The following is a 22,505-nucleotide window of genomic DNA, read 5'->3' as shown; positions in this document are numbered from 1 at the left end:
CTTTCTGACATGGAGAGATTTATCAGTTGTGCACTAAAAAAGCAGCAAAAACCCCAACAAACTGAAAGACGACCTCTTCATTCTCTCCAATCTCGCTACTAAAAAGGTATAGCAAACCAGGAAGTTCACTCTTCCAAAGACTACTGGGAACTAATTTATCTTGAAGAGAGCACAAAGAAATCTGGTATTTATGGGAGCCCAAATGGCATATAATAGATGTCAACTTCTCTTTGTTTTGGTGTGGTTTTTTTTTTCCCCTTGCCTATATACCCACCATCTAGTGTCACACAAACATTAATATACTAGACATATTTAGTAATGCAAACCGTATTAAAAATCTTTAAGAGTTACACCATTTGAGCTGTTTTCCTAGGCAGTTTTGATATACCTGAGGTACGACCATTGCTTCAGGTTTTTTTCTTTGAGCCTCATGACCTCTACCTTGCAAATACCACAAAAGCATAAGCAATATATTCTCCAGTCATCCGCGTACAAAGATCTTACCTAATACACCACTAGGTTCAATAGGATACTCAAGGATTGATGTAGCTGGTGCCAGCGTGTAGGGATATTCATATTGTGTTTAAATTAAACCAGCTTCGGGTCCAGGTGGAACTATTGCAGCGGTGGGATGAGGAGTTCCATTTGGCATGACAGCGGTTTGTATTTGTCTGATCAAAGGCATTATGGTAGGGCCAGCTGGCGTAGGAGTACGCAGGGCAGCTGGTGGGAGAACAGGCGCAGGCCCAGTAATAATCCTTGGAGCCTGGGCTGTTGCTGCAAGAGAAAAGGCAAGGGCTGCTACAGTAAGCAAAGAAATTCAGAGGAAAGTATGGAGATAGCAGTACAAAACGTGGAAAGAATGGGAAAAAAGGGGAAAAGTAGGAAAGAAGAAAAATAAAAGGAAATCATTAGTACATGCGCTGATCACACAGTGCCAAAGCACACCATTCAAATGCAAACAGCTTTCCATTTTCCAGTGTGATTAAGTATGAACATGCAAAATAAAAAAGCCATTGTAAAACAGTGAGGTAGATTTCTCAAACAGGTTACACAGCACAAAAGCTCCATTTAGACCACATTTCTTCATTTATGCTATCAAGACTGCATGAGACCGAGATGCATGCAGGAGATACAAGGAAAATACTGTCATAATCAAATACAGAGTACAAAATTTAGTGCAACTATAGAGTCCACAGATACTCAGTTATGCAGAGCTGCCGTATGAGTCTACAGTTTTTATACATCTTAAAATTGTATTTAAACATACACACAATTCCAGTTTCCAGGATCAGTGAAGTTAAAGATGACCTAGAAACACAATGCATCTCCTCTCCTACTCTAGCATGAATAAAATACTCAAAAGTGATTTCTAGATCAAATTCCCCAAAATAAAATACTTTCTTTATATTAGAAGCTCACTATGGCCTTGATTAAGTTAAAGAAAATAGGTGCTTTTTTTTTTTTTTAAACGGTGCTAGCTAGCACATTTCATTAAGTGTTATTTGAAGCCTGTTGGCACACAAGATGAACAACTTCTTAAACACTAACACATCAGCTGGTAACAGTCAATCTTAAATGGTTATAATTTATAGATTTCTATGCACTACTGTTTATCTACATGGATTTAATTAACTTACAGGTGGCCTGACGAGAAATGTGGGGGAGGTTTTTCAGATTTGAGACTTGTGGTTTTTCAATTATTTTTATTTTTTAAACAAAAGTGCGCAGACAATGCATAATTAAAAAAACCTCCTCAAACATTTTCATGTCATTTCTTAAGCAGAAATAAACCAGGATGGCTTCTACACCTTCAAGTTTTCAGTAAAATCAAAACACAAACAGTGAAATTGTCTTATTATCAAAAAGTGAATATTAGTGTGGAAATCTTTAGTCAAAAAAATGAAAAAAAAATCCATCTTCCCACTTACACTGATACAATAGGCCAATGGGAATAGATCAGACAAAGAAATTGCTCAAATTAATATAAAGCTTTCTATGCAACAGTTTGCATCAATTTAAGTTAATCTGAAAGCTATTTTGCTCATAAATTTGCAATAATTTAGAGACTAAAATATATTTTAAACTGACCTAGCTTTGAATATTACAGTGTTCATGAGGGGTGAAAGATTTACCGCTACCATTGTTGTGGTAAAAGCCCTTGCTTATGTCTCTTTTCAAATCAGCATAATTACACTGGTGTAAGCACTCTCAAATTGACCTAACTGCATTCCAACCTTTAAACATATTCAACATTGAAATGGTAACTGTGTGGAGTAACAAATTTGCAAATATCAGTAGGCCCTTAGTGAAAAGACTGATTTAACTGTGCTTACATTTGACATCTGTATCACAGCTACAGCAAAAGTTTACTTTGGAACAGTATCACCAACTACATTTTCAGGAGGAGAAATGACCTTTTCAACTAGAGAAAAAAAATCTGTATCACAAATAAGTTATATGACCTCATTAGTAGGTACATGTAATTAATTTTCAACCTGTACACACATGTGTTTGCAAAAGCTTTTTCACACAAATGTAATGGAAGAAATCATAAAAATGGCTCATTACATCACTGATCCCTGTGAACTCAGCTGTGAAATCAGTTGATGAATTGTTGGAAAAACATAACATTGGGGGGACACATGCAAGCAAGATGAAAGGAAGGAATATAATACAGAAAAATGTATTCACAGTATGCTGAACATCTGTAACATATTCAAATTAAATCTCTAAAATAAAATTGAAAAGGAGTCCATTGTCCTTTATAGGTGTTAAGGAAAAAATGATTGTAAAGTAGAAAAATATGGCTCAAGGGTTGAATTTTTTTTTAAACTACATATTTGTGAATATTTCAACCCAGATATAGCATTTAAAAAGAGGGGGAAAAAACCCAAACAAAAAAACCCCAAAACTGACATAACTTATCACCAGATGATCATTTACAATGGCTACCTACTGTTTTGTTGGTTTTTTACTGCCTTCCATTCTCCCACACAGTTGCTACTGTACATCTGCCAAACAGTAGCTTTAGGAATCAAAACCTGCAAACATTACTACGGCATTGACCCTCGAGCTTATGACATGCTTACGTGATTTGATGTTGGCATCTCTGTAGGTGCCATTCAGAATTGCAAGCTCCATCAGCTGCATCTTTTTAAGGCTGTCTTCTCCTTCTGCCTGTGTGTGCAAAGACAGGAACAAAGTCAGGCTTATTAATTCACGACTGCATAAGATCTAAGGGACCTAGAATAAAATGCCTTCCAAGTTTTAACCAAGAAGAATACCTGCTTAACATTAGTCACAAAACCGGGAAGCTTTGTCAACTTCTCCTTAAATTTAAATAAAATTTGTCTATGACTAAGTGGTGTTGACAAATATCTTAAAGAGTTTTGAAAAAGGCTCATACCATAAATTATAAAAATAGGGTTAAGTGTAAGTTGTGTTTGATAGCAACTGTTTAAAGGGCTTTTTTCTCAAGTTTTAGCAAACATTTCCATGTACTCCTAAAGGGATCTTTCGAAAAACTGTAGTATTGGGCTAGAGGAAGAACATACACCACAAATTTTAAGCAACTTCAGTTTATTGTAACTTGCTCCACTGTAGCTGATACCAACTACTTTGGGGAGGGGAAGCCAAACTAAAAAACAAACAACAAACTTTGAGCAACTTTCCAAACAGGACATCAACAACTGCTGTAAGGCAGAATTAATAATTCTGGCACATGTAGATGTATGCCGATTAGGCTGTAACTAGTATTTACACAGTATACATTATTCTTGGGTTTGCCTCAATATAAATTACTTCCCTGAAGTTATCTACTCCAGCGGTATCCCTGCAGCTTGCATAAATATGACACAGTATTCAGTAAAAAAGCTCACTTTTTCAGTGACTAACAAAAATATTTCTAATTAGTACAATTCTAGTTTTAAAACTAGACATTTTCTGATCTGTCTTTCCAGAAATGCTACCATTTGTTTAGTCTACATCCTATCAACCGGAAAACAATATTATGATATAGGAAACCCAAGAGAGAGAGTCAGCATCTACTTTAACGTTGTTACCACCTCGCTGCTTGTGCTGAATGCCACTGCTGAAATTCTCAAGTCAGATGGAAAAGAGAGCAGCTTCAGTGTCACCTGCATTGCATTCTTCCTTTGCTAAACATTTCTTACATTTTTACTTATCTTGCCTATTCACACAGTGTTTTCCAGATACTTGGAACAGCATTTTCCAACTTAATGGGAGCCTGGGTAGTAACATACTGTGCCATCCACCCTAAAAATCTTAATGTTTGATTTCAGAGATAGCTATTCATCCATCTTAAACTAGAACTCTTACAGGTGGTTTGAACTAGGACTTCCAAGAGCATGAGTGATTACAAAAAGAATAAAAAAAACAGAATGAAAAGCCACAAATAGCAATCACCGCCAATAACCAAAATAATTCTACTAAATAACTTTGCAGCAGTGAAACATCATCTCGAACTAGTTAAGAGTTAATAGGATTATCTACACGCAGTGTTCCAAACGCATAGGGAAATATTTTTTCAGGCAAGTTTGAAGCAAATTATTGTTATACATACTTTACTCCCAAACAACGGAGAACTAATTTACTAAAATACAAGACAAAAAAAGTTTTAAAATTGTATCCAAGCAAATGTAGTACTTAGTGTGAGGTATGTTCAAGGGCCACCACCCCTTGCAACGGAAACTTTAACATCTGAGTTTTATCAACAACTTAAAATCAACATGGTAAGATGGGTCAACACTAAATTACTTTCAGATGTCAGAAATTAAAGTCCTAATTGTAATACTGAGGACTTGCATAAACAGAAAGATTACACACAGTAACAATTTATGTTGTTGTTAAACATTCAGAATACACTGAAAGTTAGACATTTTCTTTATATATTAAATACTGTGTGACAGCCCAAGCTAACACTAATATTGAAAAAAGTAAATGCACATTCAATTACCATTTTGACTACAAATTAATTGTACAGTTAAGTACTGTACTATCCACAAAACTCAGACACCACAGTCATTAAAATGAGACTCTCTGGAATACAAAATGTGCTGATTATAACATGCTTAATATGACATACTCAGAATACACTTACAAGTTACATGCAAAAGAATGTTTGGTTTGGGTTTTTTTAAGCAACTGTTATTCCATTGCATCTTTGCTAGTAAACTACCTAGACAATCATGATGCGATAAAAAAAAATCCAAATCTGCCTATCACAAGCTCACAAATTCTTGTAATTTTGGGTGTACCTTAACTAATTTACTTTAACAATAAAGATTTTTAACACATTTGATTCCTCTTTTCCCCTCCCTCCATAATGGTTATACTTAGTTATTGGCTTTTTGCTTGGGTTGCTTTTTTATTTTTTTATTTAATTGAAAGTGCGTAACAAAAAAACCTTCTCACAATGTCAGCTGCATCTCCCATATAGTTCCATTAATGTTACTAAAATTGCTCACTTCCTCCAAATAAGAGTTCAGGTGATTGATCTGACACCATTAATGAGTCTCAGTAAATGCTGAATCTTACATTCCACTTGCTAGGATAATTTTAGTAACTCTAATCCCAGATTTTGCACCACAGTGAATATTTTCCAAATGTAACTATTTATAGGATAATAATTTTAAGACAGAAAACATTTTTTCCCTTCTGACATCCCCAGAACAAGGAGTTATAACAACTTAAAAGCAATAAAAGACAAAGTAATCATTCCTACTTTGGATCTTTAACATTTTCCTATAGGTCACTATGCTTCCTATGAGAAAAGATGTTGCAATTATCTAGGTTTTACAAAGTATGTTTACAAAAATAATAATGGACCAGCATACAAAGCAGACCAAGTCCTTAACTTTTATTTTTGAGATTTACTTCTCTGCAGTACTGCTCAGCAGTTGATAAACTTTTGTTCTTTTAAACAGACTCCAAAACATAGTTTAAAATTTTTCCTTAAAGACTGTGTCAGTGATAATTCACAGATGTGGACGTGCATTACTAGACACTAACACTGTCTTTCAACTTCCGGTATTTGGTTTTTCAAAGCATTCACTGGAGAGAAAAAAACCCAACCTAAACAAAAAAACCCATAACCAAATAACCCACAACCAACACTAAAAACATTTTTAATGCTGACCACAGGGGCATCATTCTGACTCCTCCCAGAAGATGGCACTGTTTATTATACGATGCTATCTCCTCAAGACATGGGTGCTTAGCACTCTTTGCACCACCCTCCTAGTACTGCTCAAAACCGTGCTACCCCCTCACACCCTAAACTTGCAAGAATAGCTTGCCACCTCTCTTCAAGGGGTAAGTCAGAAGTGGTCAGGACCCTTTCAGATAGCTGTCACGTCCTTCATTCTGTGGTATCAAGCTCTCTACTTGAACATCATTCACCAGTAGCCAGACCCTTCAATTTGCAAGAGCTGGGATAGAGCAATGGGTGCATGTTTTTGCCTGCCCTATCCTCTCTCTTCCTTGCTGACAGATGATCAAATGAGGCACACGGATGCGGTGTATCTTTGCTCCAGGCATTTCTGCAGGCACTCTCTGTTAAAGCAAAGAGAGGTTGCACCGGGGATACAAAGGCAATCTCTAAAGGGACAGTACATTACCTGTACAATAGCAACAACAAAGCTCAGTCATTTGTACCAAGAGGAAGCTACTTTGAGCAAACATCAATAAGGTCACTTAAAGCCAGATTTGCATTACTAAGTTGAAGCTCAAGTGATTGACTCAAACCTCTCATCCTCTTAAATCTCCAGTGATTTCCTTGTATTTCTCATGTACAATATAACATGCAGATTAAGAAAAAATCTTAAATGGTATCTTGAAACGTATTTCTTTAAATGTAAGCACTTGCAACTGCTCACTGAATACAAATACCGAAGAGATGCAAGCAGGAAATCCTAACAAAGCCAAGTGTGCACAGACAACAGCTCTGCTTGGGCTAGCAATAAAAAGACCCAAAGGAGACCAAATGCCAGTGACCGCTATAATTTTAAGTAACTTGTTTTCTAATCTTCATCAGAGTAGGATTAATACTCATATGGTTCAAAACGCTAGTAACAACTACAAGTACCACCTATGTGAAGTCCCTGGGGAAATGCTTCCCAAAATAAAACCATTTTAAATGAAATACACGACAGTAACCATACTGATGCCCAATTAAAGCCACAGTTCTGTCTCCTACATCGGGCAATACTGTCTGTTTCAAAAAAACCCCAATGAGGAATGCAGTTACGTAATAAACTGCTATTAGTAAGAGCTTGTTTCATGTCGTGAAAAGGGAGCTCAGATAAAGCACTCCATTTAATTTTTTTAATGACTTCTTTTCATTATCAATGTCTAAGCTATACTTCAACCTCAGATACCCCAAGTTCCTCAGAGAATTCTTTTGTTTAACTAATGCTTCTGAAATTATTAGGCACTTAAATGCCTCAGATTCTCACTGGCATACAGTGGGCCCACAAGCGTATCATACAGTTTAGCTTCTTGTTTATACACAAACCATACACGCACTAGATAGAGAGGGTATCAAGGTGGCAGACAGGCACACAGACTCCAAACGGAAGCGCATTCACTGTGCTATGTCAGTGAAGGCTTCGGAGGTGACAGGTAGACTGTTAGATTCTGCGTACAGTCAACTCTGAGGAGCCAGTAATAAATTACAGTGGAGAAGGAAGGAAAGATACTATCTTAAAAGAAAAGAAGGATCAAGTAGTAATGTTTACTACAGAGCAGAGATCCACGAGCGAGCACCCTGTGGAGTTGGTCAGCACACATACAGCCCTGCCATACTGCTGCTGGACCCAAACCCACCCATGTGGGACAGTGACTGCAGCCCAGTTAATTCACAAACCAAACAACCCACTCACTTGTACGACAGCAGGGATACCTCATCCTGACAGAGCTCCTTGGCCTCAGTCTTACCCGGCCAAGTCTCAGAACAAACTCTGATTATTATTACCACCAATGCTGGCAGGGAAGGCTTTCAGCATTTATGTACAAGCACATATACTTCCCCATATAATGCTCATTTTCCTTTTACAGTAACTACTTTGGAAAAATATAACAAATATATTTTTTTCCTGCATTCATAATAATAGAGATGCACTTATTTAGGTGATGTTAGTGACTTTCATTGACAGTATAGCTTCCAAATGTCATGCATTTTGGATGACATTTTTGTAATCCTGTCACACATCCCTGCACTTCAGCTGAATTCTCATGAACTGAACTGAGCCCAGCCCTAGGAAAGGCTGCAGACAGTTTTATCTTGCACCAAATGCAGCCAAGTCTGGCTTTGCTTAAGGGAGCAGTCCTTTTAAGCTGTTTCAGGGCTATCCTTTCAGGATCAGAGCAGGAGCAGCAAGTGGGATGAGGAAACGATGGTGAAGCAAAGAGATGCATAAATCAGCTGGGAATATGGAGGCCAAAAATCAGTCTTGATCTTCCCCAGCCTACTGCAGCAGGCCTGTCCCACCAGGCTCATGGAAAAGAATGACAGGGCAGCCTCAGCAAGGCAAGAGCACCAAAGAGAAGCACTTAAAAGCACCTCAGCAACTTCTCAAGCAGATCACCCTCCTGCGTGCCCCACACCACCTCAGGTTGAATAGCAATACTCAGCAGCTTGGCACCTTTCCTGCCACCCTCAGAGAGACCTCTTCCAGCTACCACATTTTGTCCAAGCCCATATGCTTTCCTCCAGATTTACTTCAGGGAGAGAATTCTGCTAATAACACACTGTATTTTTTAGTACACAGGTAAGGCATTAAATAATTTTACACACACTCCAAACAGAAGGGCAGAGAACTTGGCACTTATGGAAGAAGACTATACTAATGAACAAGAATAGATACTTAAAACTCTTCCTCAAATAGAAGTGTCATTAACAATTGCCGCATATAATATACACAACTTTTCTACCACCGTATCTTTGGAAATATACAAATTAAATACAAAGACACTCATTATTCTTTAACCTGCATGTCTGTATAGTATAAGCCACCTGCAACTTACTAATTTAACATGAATTTTGGTAAAACATAATAGCACCACTGAAATATTTTACCGTTACTGATCTTATCCTTCTTATCCAGGAGGCACTGCTGCCCCTCAGGGGTCTGTCACCCTGCCTTCCTACAGTCCCCTGCTGCTATACAGCCGCACAGCTGCAGCTTGGAGGCTTGCGCTGGGACACTCGCTGGACTCTCCAGGCTCTGGAATGCTTTTATCTCCCTGACAAAGAAAAATGTTCCACTGCAATTCACTTGTAGATCAGTAAGTATTCCTAACATAACATGCGCCAGTTAAACAGCCTTTACACATGAATGTCTCCATTCAGGGACAAAAAGCTTCCATTCAAAATTTATAAACAAAAACCCTCATAAACAATATACTACAAATTCCTAGACACAAATGCATTAAAACAAAAAACAGATCTCAGACACCAATATATTGTAAAATATATTATAAAAGATCATAGGCTAAACCACACTGGAATCCTTGAAGCTAACGTGTGCATGCTTAAAACCTACTCTAGGTTTGGAAGGTCTTTTTTTTTTTTTATGTCTAAATTGTTAAAAGACTTAAGTATCTATGGCAATGAAATCCTAGGCAAAATGACAGGTAACCCGATGTAAAACACAAAGAAAAGAGTTTTTTAAAAGAAACTGAATGGGAATACCCAAACTATTAACCAATTACCTGCTGCAAGACATCAGCTTTCACTTTTGTAAAGGCTTTTACTTCTGGCAAGCTACTCTTACTCAGTGTTAAGGAAAACATCCTGTCATCCCTTCCCCTCAAAAGATTTGACAAAGACATCCAAGTTTCCCATGCTCAGAATGTAAATACTGGTAGTCAGAAGTTGTTGGTAAACATATCTAACTCAGACTTTCTCATCCTTGATTATACACTTCTGATGGCGATGGAGCAGAAAGCCTATGACATAGCTTTGTTTGTGCCGAGGAGAATTTGCCAAAGAGGTTTTTTTGGCATATTTTGGCAGCTATTCTTGTATCAGAGGAAACTTTTCCAAATACTTCTGAGACAAAGTAAAATAAATCGCTACTTTAAGACCAGCCATATTTCTTAGTGCCCTGTATGCCATCAACGATGCTGCGGCATTGAACAGGTGGCAAGCTATAGCTCCGTTATTTCTCTATTTCCTTCTCAATGCTGACGTACACTGCAATGCCTATGAGGACAGGCAAAGATAAATTAGCATCATTATTTCTTCTGGGCAACACAGTATGCTTATCTTCTTCAAAGCAAGCTCTCAGTTCAAATGATATGCAAAGAAGACAGGGCTGTTTCACTTGACAAATTCATTGGTCATAATGTTAAAGATACACTAGGGGGAAAAGGCAGCATATCTTTTTACACTTCCCATCACCTTATCTGACATATCCCTGTTTAATCATGATACTTGGCTTACCAGTAATATTTTCGAGAGTCCTTATGCCCTCCCTCCCCCACTTTCCATTTCTGCAAGAAGAGAATACAGATAAGGTACAGAAAATCAGCACGAAGTGCATTTTATAAGCCAGGCTGAAATACAGCATCAGTGGAACTTACGGGTTTGCTTCACCATATACCCTTTGGCTACTAGTTGTTAATATATTGGGGGGGGAGGGGGAATCACCAGTAGCATTCTGCTTGACCTTAATGGATTTTTATGTCTGTCACAACATTTCTTTGGACAGACGTGATGAGCTTGTATTTAAATCACAGCAGTTTGGGATTTCAGGGAAATAGGGTCCCTTGGGTCAGTCATACTAGACACTCAACAATACTAATTTGGTTTTTGTTTAGCCTTTTTTTTTTTTTTTGAATTATCATTCCTCTCTCCCTTGCACCTCAAACTTTTAATGGTGTTAATAAAATCAGTGACAAGAATCTGTAGACACCACACAGAACAGCTTCAGCAATTCATAAAGCCCCACAACAGGAATGCATCTTTCATGACATATATATACACTGTACCCCCAAATATCCTAAAAGAAAAAGATATTTATACAGTACCTTCTAAAATGTTTTCAAAAAGACAGAATTCTACTGAAATACATTAAGATTTATTTGTTAGCACAGACATTTGCTAACATTTGCATTAAGATTCAAATGAAATAGCGATCAATAATGCAATCTAAAGCATTAGATCTATCTTTAGCAATGTGCAAACCCAGTCAAAAGAAACTTTCAGAGCTAAACACTTTAATTTTGGTATTTCTAATTTTAGAATGCTAGACATTCACAATTCCTCCTCACCAGTTAGTTTCGTTCTGAAAGAAGGAGCTAAAGCATAAGCACATTGAATGAGATACTACTAGGCAAGCCTCAGGTACAAATTTCCCACATACAGCTCTACCAGCAACATCTTGAGTACCATGAACATCCTGGGAATCTGAACAGAGCAGACATCAAACACGACCTATATTATGCAGGACTTTATTCCAGCTGTAGCCTTTCAAACAGACTGAATAGTGCTAAACCAAGACTGTGCTGACACACTCCACTTCCATCGGGACAAATACTTTAACCCATCCTGAGTTTTAAGTAAGTTATAGAAGTAATTTAACCAGCTTATACTACACAACTACCTACGATTAAACGTGGTTGTTCAAATAGGTAGAGATTAGAAGCAGTTCTTAGAAATACAACAATGGAATGATTAATTAAAATACTTGTAGATACCTCTGGCCTGACCCGTAACATTTATTTTTCCCCTGATACCCCAGGAAGTTTCTATTCAAAGTTTGAGTTTATATACTCTGCTTGGCTGTAAATTTCCTATAAAAGCAAAGACAGTGAACTCAGATATTGGGTGGAGGGGGGCAGGGACACACACAAACCCCATTAAGGGATTTCAAAACTAGTATTTTGTTCCAAACTCTAAGAGAGTCCAATGCCAGCTAATTTTGTCTCCAGCCATGCTAATGTTTTAGTACATAAACAAAGCCTTTAATTCTGAAAATTGTACTGAAGTATGAGCCCATGTTTTCATAAGGAAAACATGTCCATTATGTTTTTAACCTGTTCCCACTCAAGAAATAAATAAAAAAAAAGAAAGAAAAATGACATTTCATATCAAATTTAGTAACCTAGAAACAATGTGGCAAGTCTCTCTCTTTAGAGCAACAAAAGAAAACTAACTGCTGGTGACAAGGAATACAAAGACTGTTGCTATGAATTAGTACACATCTTTCAAGTGTACCTTCTCTTATGTGTTTCATTAAACACAGGATTCAGGGCTGCAGACTACCACATGGGAATTCAAGCAGCTATAGTAACTTCTAAGGCATTGTTATCCTCAGCCTGAGATGTCCTCAAAAAGTAATACTGACTAATTAAAATAAACTAATGTATTAAAAACCAGAGTAAACCCATGAACGTTTAGGCGTACCCAATTATAAAATGTTAGTATTCAGGGAGCGGTGGTCTTCCAACAGCTTTTTAAGACTGTCACACTTGCTGCTGTACGTCACATTTTCAACAAGAATCATGACAGCTAAATGTGATTAATACAGTTGTTTCTGCATTGCACCTACCCGACTGTTTGTAAAACATTTACATAAACTGTTTTATTTTCAAAATAACAGAAAGCACAATGGCACAGTTTTGTTGACACTGCCTTTTTCTACACACACACAATCCCTAAGGTGGAATCTTCTAATGACTGTTTCATTTGGAACTCTGTATAAAGCTACCATCTAAAGAAATAATTGTATTTTTTTTTAATGTAAGATGCCTAAAAATTCAACTGACCTAAGTCTTAAATCTCTAGTCCAACTGTGGAAACACAACACTGAAAGTTTAAAAGGACCTATGTGCTCAGTATATACTCCCAGTAATTCTCAACAGCTGCTAAAAAGCAAACAAGTACTAAAAGCTCACAATTCTAGCTGCTTACAAGTATACGAGCAACCCATAGCTCTGTTGAATATCATACCACATATATGCCTTATGTGCATTTCACTGGTACTCTAATATAAATGTTACTGTTTAAAAACTGAAGTTAACTCTTCCATAAACACCACAGCTGACTTTCCTGTTCTTCAGCTCTCAGAGCTGATGAAGTCCAGGAGGAGGGGGTGGTAGTATTCCAACTGGCTAGTCTGCTCTCTTGCATGGCTGGCTAAAACCCGCTTTCACACAGCTTAAAAATACAGAGAAGTGAAAAAACAAATTGTGTGCGCTCTCTTTAGGGGACAAATATGTCAATCATATGACCTTCTGTTTGAAGGCTCAAGCTGCTCAAGGCAGCGTGTTGCTAGGGAGAAGGCTTTCTTTGCTATTTATTGAGCTTTCTTTTCAGCTTTTAGAGACCAGCCAATGCTTACTTTCCAGAGACAGGAGTGAGAACTCAGGGCTGCCTGGCGGAGGCTGGCACAAAGGACCTTTGAGGAGCTCCTCTTCCCCAGGGAGCTGTGCTGCTGGGCCCACCTGACCAACTAACCACATCCCCTCCCCTCACACACAGAGCCTTAACCCACGGCTATCTCGCAGGCAGGTAACCCTTCCAGCCCCGAGAACGAAAGGTGAGCGACTCTGGCTGCTGAAGGCTGGTATTAGGAGCCTGTGCTGCTGAGGAGCAGCCGCGTGTGCGTACTGCAAGTTGTCCGTCAGGTAAGAGCACCAGCTATCAAAGCATTCATCTGATGATAACCTGACAAAAGGCAGCTTGGACACCAGCCAGCCCCAAACATTTATTCATGCTGTCACGTGAGAGCTGGGGGAAGGCGTGAAAGTTTCTTTTACCAGCCTGTATCATTATTTTATTTCTACATAACATAAATTTAGCATTAAAAATAATTTTAAAAGCCTTATAAGGCGAAGTCTCATACATTTAGTCGAGAGTCTTTTGACTTTTATAAGTATTACAGAAAAATACCCTTGCAACAGATTTTCGTTTCATAATCAATTCCCTTAATCTTAGCAACTTTAGCTACAAAAGACTAGTGGATTCTTAGTAAATCATTAAAAATCATGCAACATACTTCAGCTTCTTGTAACTACTCCAGAATAGCAGAAGTCATAATAATTTGACTTTTTTTTTAATGCAGTCACGTTATTTTCCAATGTAATCATCACGATTAATTCAAACTTATGCAAGCCTTATTTTAATTATTCATTATTGTTCTCGGGGAAAAAAAAATTGAACTTGAAGCTGGAGTAAGACACACTGGTTGTCTTCAAGAAAATTAAACCAGCTTTCTTGTTTCAAGACAGTCACCTCTTTGGCTTTGAGAATTTATCACAAACTTAAAGGTCAGTATTTAACATACAGATTTTGACAAAAAAGAACCACCTATTTTTTACAATGTAGTAACAGTAGTTAACCTACTAGAAAGTCCCCAAAGAAATTATTGACCAGAACTTTTTCACTTCTTTCATAAAATGCTACATTACCAAAATCTACTAATAAGCATTGTTTCCTATACAATAATTAAATTAACCTACATGATAAAACAATTCAGTTCTTTAAGTCTAATTTTCTGTCCTAGAATCAGACTTATCTTAAATAATTAATTTCACCTTCCTTCCCTGCTGCTCAACACATGAATTCAAAAATCTGCCTTCTCAGCAGAAACAAAGGCACTACACAACCATTTAGCAGGACTCATGGTATAAATTTGATCAAATTTCACTGCACGTTAAAGGCTATACTGGAACGGAAATAAAGACTTCTGTGCTTCTACTTGTTGCTGATCTTCACATATTTTCATGGTGTTGCATCTGAACAGCTTGCTACAGAATCTGGATCAGCTATCACACCAAAACTTCATTTAACCGTTTTCCTTTTCTGTTTTCTAAGCAGCTGAGTCCCTGAACTGTGGCTGAAACAAACCGCTGCCACCAAGCCATGCTGGATCAATGCTCTCATGTCATGCTCAGGAAACCCCTCTTGATAGGATAATCCTGCAATATTTCCACATGGGATCTCCTTTGCAGCCTTCCAACTAACCTTAAATGCGAAATACACATTGTATCAACTTTGCAGAGAACAAGCACTTTTAATATTAAAAAAAGAAACCCACTCTAAAACCACCAAAGTGGTAACTGACTTTCTTCCTACACATTCACTACCAGTGCCTTGTCCATCACTCTCACTCCGTGTTGTATTGCCAGCTGCATATCAATATGCAATTTCCAGCTGTTTTCAGAATGATCCTTGAGTCCTTGTTATACAAGTAAAACTCCACCACTTTCTCATTTCCAGATTTCATCCTCGATCATTTTTCACATCGTTCTGTATACAATTGCTTAAATATTGTTCAGACACTCTTGGTTCTCTAAACAGTTATTGTGCTAATCCAATCATTAGGAGGAACCAACTTTTTCCATTTAGATATTTGAAGTAAGTACAAATTAAACTGTCTTTAAGAGACTGTAGAATTATAACTTCATATTCCAGTAGACAAGGTGCACATCCATAAGCAAAAGCAGCTTAAAATACATTTTCTACCACAGGATAAATCACCTTAGGCCCTCTTAATCTCCTGAACTCCAGACTCTCATGAATATTTCAAAATAATACCTAAATTCACATATCCTCTAACTTTCTGGATTACATACTTATACATAGTATTTTACATTAAAAGCGTCTTCTAATGTGTGTATAAATTATACATAGAAATAACACCATCACCACCACCCCCCAAAAAAACCCAAACCAAACCCCCAACCCCCAGAAAAAGTACTATTAAAGCTTTCAGTTACGAGATGTGGCTGAAAAATTAAGAAGCAAACCTAAAAAGGAATGCAAGTTTGTGGACACTGTCTGAGAGTAACTGAAGAATATTCATTTACTCATCATGAATGGGAAGAGACAAATGAAGCCCTTTTCCTTAAGTCAAGAGAAATAAAGACAACAAAAATCCAAAAGGCCTGAAAAGCTAGGGCAATTCTGAAGCTATTCAAATAAACAGAGAAATGAATGGAATTTTGTTTCCAGAATGTGTAAAAACAAGCTGCTATGTATCTGCACATGATTGAGTACAGAAAGCTGAGACCTTACAGAACAGAGAATGGAATGGAAATCAATCAGATGGAAAATTTACGGAGAATAATTTCAGAGGAGACATGTTCAGACAAGTTTACCTAGAAAATACAACAGCCAATGCTAGAACATAAAAAAATAAAATGCTATTTTAAGGCTTTTTCCCAGGCTAAAAATTAGTTCTGGATGATTAGGCTGAGGCTTTACACTGCTGTCAAAGGAGTCAAAAATTATTTTGGAGATGTAAAAGGCCTCTCAGCTGGCACTCCTGTGGCACATTGAGACAGTTTAACTGGTGGTGGTCACAATCCTACTCTTCCCTCATTGTTGCTCTACTGTATCCATCACTGTATCTATGACTGAGCCATGTCAACCTGCTAATCTGGCAAGACTATTTATTTTTTTTTTTAATCTGAATAGCTTTCTGCCAGATTACAAAACTGAAAGAGCTCACTGCAGGCTCAAATGTGTGCCAGCATAAGAGAGGAGCGACTGATGGGAGTTGAGACCTCCCCCGTGCAGAGCTGTCAGTTGTCTCAGCTGCACGTGGAATTAGTCTTACTCTTGCTAATTCTGAAGCCCAGCAGTCTAATTTCCAAACTAGAAGCACGGATTTTTCTTTTCTAACTGGAATCCACTACCTGACAACCAACTGAATTGTTTTCATATTAAAAGACTTAATTTCATTTTTCTTATTCTTCTTTCTCCTACAATACTATCTCTTACTTTATTCAGTTTCTGCCCATTTCTCTTTACTTACAATCCCTCTCCTTTCTGACTTTCTTCTCTCTTGACACTGACCTTCAGTGGAAGAATACCATTACATTTCCTTGACCAACTGTACTAACCACGCTCCTCTAGGGGCTACCTTAAACTATGTGAAGTATGCTTTCTCCATTTGTAGATTTGCTCCTCAGAAGCAAAGGCTGCAATCTCAATGGTTTACTTACTACTATAAACATCTGTATGCATTCATGTTTTGCAGAGACCTTTGAGCTTCTTTGGTATTTGCTCTCTGTGTTCTAAACCCACTGAAAAATACTAATTTAAAATATCTTCTAAAATATCATCATCCTAAACTGGTAACTTTTACTCCTTAGACCACCAAGTTGAAATCCATACCCATTCAATAGTATATACAATACTCACAAAGGTCCATGTTAACAAAATTAAAATAATGCATGATTTGATAAGTGTGAGGACCTTATCAATATTTTTTCCTTTTTCTGTATTATATTCTTCTATAGAACTATCCTAAGTGAGAACTGTTGATTCTCTTTAGCCAAGAATTGTATGACTTCGGATGATGCATTTTATTTTCATGCCTCTGTGTGCAATGTTAATTTTAGCATAACAGTATACAAACACTATTCTGATCTGGAGTTCAGGTACCAGCAATACGCATGCATAGCTTCCACTCCCAAAAGCCTACAAGTTAGTGACTAAGTGAAAAGAATTGCAGAAAGAAACAAACTGTTGGAATCCAAAGATCAGAGGCCAATGTAACAATGCCCCAGCAGAAGCAAAATTAAACGGAGAATGGATAAAAATACTTTCAGAGAATTTATCACAAAAGGGGGGGATGAGGGGTGTGTGCCTTGAGAAGAAACAGCTGCTACTCCTACTGGCCTAGCAGAATGCACATTTCTTTGATTCTCTGGATTCCTGGACCAGCAGGAGCCAAGAGCCCTAGAAATATAACAAATTAAACACAGAGAACAAGCATAGCTTCCCACTTCTTTCCCACTATGGTATTCCCACCTTTTTTGTGTCCATGCCCTTGACACTCCTCTGCATGCTCTGGTACTTGTGAGACATTCAGCAAGGTGATCTATCTCTCAAAAATCACCAGAATTTTTTTCTACCATTTCGCAAACTCATGGAAAGGCCTGACAAGTGCTATTTTGTTATATCCATCCACAAAACAAGTAGTTGAAGTCTGCAGTTGGATTCAGCAGTGAAGCAGAAAGGGGACTTCTGCTTCTAACTATTAAACAGGCTGATTGCATCTCATGAAAACATACCGTACTTGGAATCAGATTCAGATCTCAGCAGGTCCAACTCAGTTTTACCTAAGACAACATAATAGATAACTTGACTCATAACCATTTTTTTTTTCATATGTCATGCTTTTAGATGTTAAAACCATAAGATTTCTCTCTGCACTGCTCATGAGACAGAATATCCTTCAAAGAAAATATCCATCTTCTATGAAGTAACCTGTCTGATACACATCTTCATTCACTCTGGAAAAGGATGTTTCTGATGTGACTGATCAATAATTTTCAGGTTATGAAAACCCTTCATAAAAAATTAAGTGAAATATTAGGAAGCGATTCCACTTTTCCCCCAATTTCCAACCAGGTATTGCAAAACTAAGATCAAACTACACAGCCCAGATTCAGTTATCAGTAATTATCAAATATCCCTATCCCAACATCTGACCTGGCAGCAAAAAACAGTTTAAGCTGTTCCTGTGCTCCCATTGTCACTTATTTCCACCTCAGCCATGCAAGTCGAGGAGAGGAGAGGAAGAGGGCACAAGAATTGAACTAAGATTAGGTTCCAATCAAGCCCCCAGCCTATGGAACCAAAACGCTGAAATGCAGCAAAAATCCTGGAGTATGAAATTTGAAAACTGTAATACCAATGTCCTTTTTTTTTTTTTTTTACTGCCTGGTTTCTGTAAGTAGTATTGATTTGCAGAGCTGCTGTAAGCTATTGGTACTATGTATCTAAGCGATGCACTCAGTTCAACCCAGTATCCCAAACAGTTCTCTGTAGCACTGTACTATTTTTTAATTTTTTTTTTTTTTAACAAATGCTGTTTAAGTCCTCTGATCATTGAGCATCCCTCTTTATAACACAGAGTCTAAAAGTATTCATAGTTTCAGTTTTGGAAGCCACTTCATGAACACTTAGATAATACCTTTACATTTTACTGTTGCCTTCTACTAACTCATCTAAGAAAGTGGGGGCAGAGGGGAAATCAAGTCTGATGAAATCAATTCACTGGCAATTTTAAGTATACACACTATGGAGCACAAATAATGAGAGGGACCGATACCTCTCAAAGTAACTTTAAATGAACAGCTAAAATTCTGAGTATTAGTAATAGTAAATGCTGCTCTTGTCTTCATCTAATTTCTTTGGAGATAGTTTTAAAGTTTCACAGAAACAGGACCCTGAGGCTACCAAACAGAGTTTCAGCTGCATCATTAGTAACAGTTCAGGAATTTGTTAGAACTTAGCAGCTGTTCAACTACTGAATCACCAGCACAAATTTACTATTTTCCTTTGCTAATTTACAGGATTCCTGCTAGTGATGTAAGATTATATCAAGGAGTTCTAAGCATATTTTTACTGCTTTAAACAAAAGTCTAAATTACTGCCATCACAGCAGTACTGCTCTCTTTTTAATTAGTTCCTCCGCCATATCTTAATAGTTATGATGAGTAAAGATTTGATACACACACAAAATAGGATCACAAGGAAACAAGCCTTAAGTTATATACCAAATAAAAATTATTTGGGGGAAAAATATTGCATACTATTCCAAGTATGACATGTCCTTGAATACATACTTTTAATTCTAGTAGCAAAGCATTCAAGCACGTATAAGCTTCCCTATTTCTTCCTTTAAGTTATCAAACCTAAGTGTCTAGGAGAACATTAATACATGCTTCCAAACAAGCAGTGCAAAACACTGGTCATCAGTTCTTACTACTACAGCTGACTTCTTGAGCACAACTGAAGGTTAAACAAGCATAAGTGATGTTCATCACTTGAGGCATTTGTGAAAGCACCAAGTCCATCTTCTCACATTTCAATAGCATTGGTGCTGACAAAGAAGTCAGCAGGTCAAAGCCCAACTCCCTTCAGAGAGAAGGCAGGCCTGAGCTGGGAAAACATTTGCATGTGACCCCCCCCAAAAAAACTGTTCGAAGGGCCGTAGCACCTTATTTGTTTTCAAAAGAAACCTTCAATGCCCTCCTCCCCTTTCAGAAGCAGAGTTGACAAGTGTCGTAATAAATATTACATGCACAGAGGAAAGTTGAAATCAATAGCAGGTTAATGTTTATTGAAACAATACAGAGAACCATTTTTAATAGCATTACTTGAAAATAGATCTAATCTAGCAAAGGAAATTCAATTCATGTTTAGAGCAATCAGATTTCGTTTTTTACTCCAGGGATTTGTTGCAAACCCTGTCTCTCAAAATGTGCTTACTGTACTGTATTTAGCAGAAACAGTTTAGCCTTAATAAGCTGATAGTCTGCACGGGAGCATGGATCAACTTATTCTCATTAAGAATGTAAGCAGCTTTCTAACAGCCTTCTTTGCTGTTCAGCCTATGCCAGAGAAAGCAGGGATCTCTCCTCTAAACCCCGTAATTTATGAGTTTATTCAAACCCGCCAAATTGCTTTAAGTAAACGCCTCTTATATTTGAAAATTCCCATGGCAACTCATTTAGTTTGGCAGGAAGGCAGACCCAAATTCAATCCTTTTATCCTCCAGCTAAACCATTACAATGGTAATTCTGCTCTGACACTCTGAAGAGACTGCTAATTACTGTATGGGGTCCCTAGACAGATTTCCCATTCAGATTAAAATGGTTGTGCACGGCAGAGAACAGTAGCAACACCTTTGTGTACAGGAAGGGATGTACTCTCACATTACGGCTTCTTACAAGAGAGGCTCCATGACTGCAAAGACAAAGAATCTTCCAACAGCTAAGTTGCGCAGAACAAACATCAAGGAAGGAAAAAGCCAAGTATCATGACAGCGAAGTAGACAACTGAACCACTAACTTCAGCATTTTGACTACTGAAGATATTTAGGGGCCTCTCAAATGAAATTAATCCCTCTTCTATTACTGCTGTTCTATACTGCATGTAATAGTCTAAACTACAGAACAAGGTACTACATAAAACGCTACTGAATATTGTGTGTTGTGTCATTACACTGAATGTGTAAGGGCCCACTGTCTCACTGTCACCAGAATGTCTCAATATTTAAAAAGCCACCCAGGTCCTTTTACAGCATTTTTTGTTTTGAAAAGGGTGTGGGGTTTTTTTGTGACAATGCTTTTTTCCTCTGTCATTTTTAATCAAAAAAAAGTGAAGGAAACTAATGACTGCTCCCCTGCTCTTCTGCCCCAGCTGTTCCCTCTTCCAAACAGCAGCTCAATGTTGAACAGAATAAACATTTGCTGACTCTGGACCAACATTTGTTGCACTGGAAAAGCCTAAACCCTGGCTTACTTTTGTCTTCTAGAAAGAATGAAGATGGTGGTCTTGCTGTCCTCCCATAAAATTTAGTTTCTTTTCTCCCATAAAATTTAGTACTCTGAAGAAGTGGAAGGTAACTTCTGTTTTTGAAAAAGTGGGAAAAGGGAAGGCATGGGTATTATAAATGCATACAGCAGCTGGAAAATCAGTCAAGAGAACATCTTCCCTGAGATGAATTAAACAAGACCAACATCCTCCCTCGACTAGCAACGTCCAACTCATTTGAAGAAATGCTCTTGAAAAAAAACTTGAGATCTCTTCAGATAAAATATGAGTATGCTCTCCTATAGACACTACCTTCTTCCCTCCTTAGTGTGGCAGAACTAACCACCTTATCCCAATGGTTTAACATGGACACTGAAAACTGGAGTTACCAAAGGAAAGCTAGGAAGAGACAACAAATGCACTAGATCATAGCGATTACCAACTTAGCAACCCTTAAATGTTTTTTCCAGTGGAGGCAATGACCTCTTTAGCAAGAGTTCTAGGCACATGAAAACAGGTTTGTATGTTTTTATTTATTTTTAAATCTTCCATAGTTCCCTTATAACCTACAAGTCCTCAGCATTACAGGATTATCTCTTGAAATTAACAATCTATCCTAGTTAGCTACTAATGGCCCATATTAATGAATCCGGATTAATTTTGATCAGCCTGCATTTCAGGTTCCACTAAATATTTGTAGCTCTATCCAGTGATATAGTCAGACAGCATAAAGAAAAATATTTGTTTAAGTACTGACAGACCTTTTTGGCACTAAATTTGAGGACTTCTATGGCATTTAATCTGGAGAACATCACCCATGCCAGTGAGCTGCAATTCAGAATGAGTGTGGCTGGTTTACACAAGGCTGTTCATCAGTGGAAAAAAAGTCACAGGTGTGTGGTTAACCAAACATGCATTTTAAAGAATCAACTAAGTGGCCATGGCTGCAAAATTATCTCATAACCCTTTTCAGGAAGGTAAACATGAACCTCAGAATAGGTTTTCTCTAAAAAACAACTCGTGAATTTTTTCAGGAAAGCCTCTCCCCTTCTGTGTAAGAATTGGGCTGAGACACACTGTAAGGCTCGGGGCACTATACGTTGACAGTGCCGGCTCCAATAGGTCCTTACTTCCAAGTAACTGCTAAAGCTAGGAATGGATACAAACCTGACCTCCTCTCTTTCTCAATACTAGATTT

At 37.7% G+C, this 22,505-nt stretch overlaps 1 protein-coding gene across 1 annotated transcript in view; it reads right to left on the bottom strand.

Annotated features, from left to right (window-relative positions):
* QKI (QKI, KH domain containing RNA binding) overlaps positions 1–22,505 on the bottom strand; it is a 167,303-nt gene that overhangs the window by 17,461 nt on the left and 127,337 nt on the right. Inside the window, 2 exon segments of the mRNA XM_035900406.1 lie at positions 505–801; positions 3,093–3,180. Of these exon segments, the coding sequence (XP_035756299.1) occupies positions 505–801; positions 3,093–3,180 (385 nt within the window).

Source organism: Egretta garzetta, unplaced genomic scaffold (genome assembly GCF_000687185.1).
Source record: "Egretta garzetta isolate BGI_Z169 unplaced genomic scaffold, ASM68718v1 scaffold388, whole genome shotgun sequence".
Taxonomy (NCBI): Eukaryota; Metazoa; Chordata; class Aves; order Pelecaniformes; family Ardeidae; genus Egretta; species Egretta garzetta.
This window is presented reverse-complemented; position numbering and strand designations above follow the sequence as displayed.